The sequence below is a fragment of the Mandrillus leucophaeus genome, unplaced genomic scaffold (genome assembly GCF_000951045.1).
Source record: "Mandrillus leucophaeus isolate KB7577 unplaced genomic scaffold, Mleu.le_1.0 Scaffold159, whole genome shotgun sequence".
Lineage (NCBI taxonomy): Eukaryota > Metazoa > Chordata > Mammalia > Primates > Cercopithecidae > Mandrillus > Mandrillus leucophaeus.
In genome coordinates this window covers 1,014,532-1,019,427 of record NW_012101576.1, presented here as the reverse complement: position 1 = coordinate 1,019,427, position 4,896 = coordinate 1,014,532, and the positions used below count along the sequence as shown (strand labels likewise).

The window sequence follows — 4,896 nt, the reverse complement described above, 5'->3', positions numbered from 1 at the left end:
AAAAAAAAAAAAAAAAAAAAAAGGAAAATGTGAAAACAATAATCATTACTACTTTAGTAGCAAGCCAGGGATGAACAAACCCCAGTGTCTTCAGAGTACTTTTTAAAATGTGTAACTTAAAGTCAGAAACAGACCAGAAAATCCCTTTTCCATCTTCTGTGTCTACAGACAGTTCCCCAGCTCTGAAAATGCAAACTAAAGTACAAGAATGTTCATTTACGTTCTTGGGCTTACTGGCCTCACCATTCCCCATCCAAGAAGCATGTATGAATTTAAAGGGCTCATTTTTGTGATGACTTAAGAGACAGTTTAATAAAACTTTAATGAAATTTCTTGTCTTTTACAAAAGAAATCTGTTTAGAACTAAGGAAAGATTTTTTAATAAAGATAAAATTTAGTTTCTCTAAGAAAAGAAAACCATGCTTACTATATCAGCTTTGTTCAATAGTACTTGCTGTGATGATAGAAGTGTTCTGTACCTGCACTGTCCATACAACAACTAGGTGGCTACTAGCCACCTAGTACTGAGCACTTGAAATCTGGTTGGTGTGACTGAGGAGCTAAATGCTAAATCTTATTTCATTTTAATTAATTTAAATCTGAATAGTGACACGCAGCCAGTGGCTACTATATGGGGCTGTGTAGGTTAGATAATCAGCATAGTCCTCATCAGCAGAGCTGAGAATTCACTCATATTACACTGAATGTCATAATTTGGAAAAAATATATATATATTCTATACCAATATACCAATATTCAATTTTTAGCTTCCTAATTAGTATTTAAGGTTTCCTCATAAGTGGTTTTACAACAAAGTTTTGGCAATTTTTATTCTAAAACATGAACATACTTAATCTGCGGAGCAGAATTCCTTTGGCAATGTTCAATTTTCCATCTGTGAAACTTGGGCATAGGGAAAAAAGAACTTCACAAGCCCACCCTCCTATTGATGTAAAGGGAAGAAGTGAAATACATTATCTAAAGAAAGGCTAATATAACCCCTGAGATTGTTTTATGGGTACACCTGTTCATTAACCTCTGCTTAGATGTGCTTCTTTAAACTCAGCTGAGGTTTTCAACCAAATTCATTCCTATATTTGTGTAACTTCTTGACTATTTTCTGTTATGATCAGACTATGACCAGGCCCTCTGAAATCAAGTATTCTACCTATAGGAAAACCTTTTAAAATACATATATTAAAACAGTCTATATTTAAATAAGACAAACTGATCAAATTGTCAAAATTCAGTAGCCTGAAGAAGAGCAGATGCGTCAGAGAGACTAAAATATGCAGATCATGCCAAGACCACATTCCAAGCAGGTGGCAAAAGAAATTACACAGTTCTATAGTCAGCAAGGAAGAGACACCCCAAGAAAATATGCTTAAAAATACATGCTTAAAAATGCTATGGCCATAGGATAACTAACTTTGATGGGGCTGTGTAGGTTAGATAATCAGCATAGTCCTCATCAGCAGAGCTGAGAATTCACTCATATTACACTGAATGTCATAATTTGGAAAAAATATATATATATTCTATACCAATATACCAATATTCAATTTTTAGCTTCCTAATTAGTATTTAAGGTTTCCTCATAAGTGGTTTTACAACAAAGTTTTGGCAATTTTTATTCTAAAACATGAACATACTTAATCTGCGGAGCAGAATTCCTTTGGCAATGTTCAATTTTCCATCTGTGAAACTTGGGCATAGGGAAAAAAGAACTTCACAAGCCCACCCTCCTATTGATGTAAAGGGAAGAAGTGAAATACATTATCTAAAGAAAGGCTAATATAACCCCTGAGATTGTTTTATGGGTACACCTGTTCATTAACCTCTGCTTAGATGTGCTTCTTTAAACTCAGCTGAGGTTTTCAACCAAATTCATTCCTATATTTGTGTAACTTCTTGACTATTTTCTGTTATGATCAGACTATGACCAGGCCCTCTGAAATCAAGTATTCTACCTATAGGAAAACCTTTTAAAATACATATATTAAAACAGTCTATATTTAAATAAGACAAACTGATCAAATTGTCAAAATTCAGTAGCCTGAAGAAGAGCAGATGCTTCAGAGAGACTAAAATATGCAGATCATGCCAAGACCACATTCCAAGCAGGTGGCAAAAGAAATTACACAGTTCTATAGTCAGCAAGGAAGAGACACCCCAAGAAAATATGCTTAAAAATACCTGCTTAAAAATGCTATGGCCTTAGGATAACTAACTTTGACTTCAAGCAGCGCCACTGCACTCCTAATCTCAAGGTCAATGCCAAATTAATTTTACCTTCCCATCATGCTAACATTTAAATACACTATACACAAGCACAAACATTTCAGTAATTTCATTGTTAAGCAGAATGAACTTCTAGAACACGTTTCTGAAAATACTATAAGCTAATTTAAAACAAGCAAACTTAAGTATACTATACAAGAATAAAGCCACTAGTACCATATAACATATATTTGGGAACGCTCAAACTATACCAAGCCAAGCAACTCTAAGACAGCAGTGCAATTCAGGTAAGAATTCAGCACCATAGACTAGAACTTCATTTTTTTCTCTATTACTGCTATTGCTACCACCAAGCCCTAAAAAAGGGCTAGAAGCTCACCTACTATATCCAAAAAGCACTAGAATCTCAACAAGACAGATGACAAGGAATCAATGCATACACTATCCCAGGGGCTTCAGCTCTTGCATAATAATAAATGGCACTGCTGGAAGGAGAAAAGGCTTCATCTGGGGCAACTGAGAGCACTCAGACATAGCAAGAGTCTGTCAGACTCCACAAAAGCTGTATACTATCAGTCCTTCTCTTGTGTGTGTGGATAAAATGTGCAGGTGCAGCCTGGGTAGGAAAGAGGGAGACAGAATTTCAAATGGAGAACCACCATACTGCTTGACCCTGGGAGTACCCCTCCTCACTCTGCCAAGCTATGAACTACAGCCTCCACTGACCACAGCATCTGCATGATCTCCAAGGAGCCTGCCAGGTAGAAATTTCTGTGCTAAAAGCCTCCACATCTGACAAGTGCAAAAAATCTCTATGATTTTTTTCATTATCTTAATTCTTAAGGGAAAAAAATCAAATAAATACAATAAACGATACAGAATTTTCACAGCAAGGGCATAAGTTCTCAAAGCATATAAGGTTTACCTCAGAAAATAAACACGTCTCATTTAGTTCTATAAAAGTCCACTTCTGAATAGTGTTACTCTTGCTTCCCCAAATGCAATTTAAAGGCAGAAATTACAATCTATTTAAAGACACTCAGAAGATAAATTAGCTTAACAAAGTTAACTTTATTTTTTATATTTAATACTCTCAGATTTATGAGATAAAATATAGATTCTAGTAAACAAAACATACATAAGAGAAAAGAAAGCCATTTTGCTTGCTCAAAATGCTAACAGTACACTATCACATTAAATGATGAAGAAACTTATTAAACTATCTTAGCACAAATATGGTTCCATCATTTTTCTACATTTCCAAGGGCATCCTCCATGAAATAGATGAAATATCTTACATCTTCACTTTATAAGTTCTCAAGTCCTATGCAATGCACTCCTATTCCTCTACCAGAGCTTTTGCAGACCAGTTTTCATCAATGTATGCCAATCACAGTAAAAACATTTTGAAATTTACCAATACACAATTATGAAATTATACTTCTGAAAACATCACTCTTCCTGAGATTCTGAAGAGAAACCCAATAGAATTGTTTTCTTTTTATTTTTTTTCAACAGTGAAGACATGAAAGCAACCTGAACCCAAAGTGTAATATATATTTAATCATGGCTCCTGACAGATTTTTTCTTATGCATTAAACAAAAGTGTTCTCACTCTTACCTGTATATCCAGCATACCATCCCCAGGAAGCCACCATTCCTAAAAGCCATTTATACATGATTCCTTCGATATACCAGAACCGCTTACTGTCCAGCACTCGAAGGGGCTGGAGTATAATTACATAGCAGATGTAGGATGGAATAGCAACTAGGTTGTTGGCGACCATGAAGGCAAACCTCATCAGTGCTTTCACCAAGAGCCAGCCCAGCCACGGAGCTTCTTCCAAAGTCATAGCCATTCTCACATTGGACTCCGTCCTGTCTTTCTGGGGTGAAAGAAAAATTAACTTTAAAAGGAAAATGCATGAAACATATCTAAACAGTCACCAACATAGAAATTGCCCCCAGCACAAAATAAAAAAGCAAGGGTCGAAGCTTTCTGGGTGTAGGACCTCGGTGATCTCTCAGGGGAAATTCCAGAGGGGGACAGAGAGCTAGGGAGGAGGAGCCGCACAAGGTCAAGGGAGCTGTTCACCGAGGCACGGAGTATGTCACAATATATTTAGCAAATGATAACACAATTCCCATTCAGTAATTGGTGACCGTCCCCGCACTGTGTCTCACTGCAGTCGTCTATTGGACTTAGAAAAATAGATCCACTCGCTTCAGACACCCTCATGATATCCAAACTGAAGGCATGAGTGACATGACTGAAACAGAGTCCTCTCGATCAGATTTCCCAAATACTATGAACCTCGGTCTCCTCACCACCACCATTCCTGCACACTGATGCAGTCCTTTAAAAGGTCTCTGGCTCTAGCGAAGAGTTACCCTCAAAATTCTCATTTGTAGCAAAAGGGTTTTTCTTTTCCTTTTTTTTTAAAGAAAAAAATGGGGGGCCTAGAAAAAAAAGCTTAAAAGGTGAGAGGAAGAAAGTAGGGGGTTATAAGGCGAAAAAGAGGAAGGACAGGAGTAGGGGGAGGGGAGCAAAAGCCAGAAAGAGGTAAAAGCCAAGGAACTGGGGATGAAGGGAATGAGATCTCCGACCAGAGGGCAGGGAAGCGAGGGATGATGAAAGGAGCAAAGAAGAAGAGG

General features: G+C 37.1%; 1 protein-coding gene across 1 annotated transcript in view; it reads right to left on the bottom strand.

Moving 5' to 3' along the window:
- The window catches only part of LPGAT1 (lysophosphatidylglycerol acyltransferase 1), a 96,031-nt gene extending 91,140 nt beyond the window's left edge, over positions 1 to 4,891 (bottom strand). Inside the window, exons 1-2 of the mRNA XM_011975789.1 lie at positions 4,254 to 4,891; positions 3,863 to 4,127 (exon numbers count right to left, since the gene is read on the bottom strand). Coding sequence (XP_011831179.1) covers positions 3,863 to 4,100 — 238 coding nt within the window. The 5' untranslated portion in view covers positions 4,101 to 4,127; positions 4,254 to 4,891. The remainder of the gene's footprint in view (positions 1 to 3,862; positions 4,128 to 4,253) is intronic.
- Between the last annotated feature and the right edge of the window lie 5 nt (positions 4,892 to 4,896).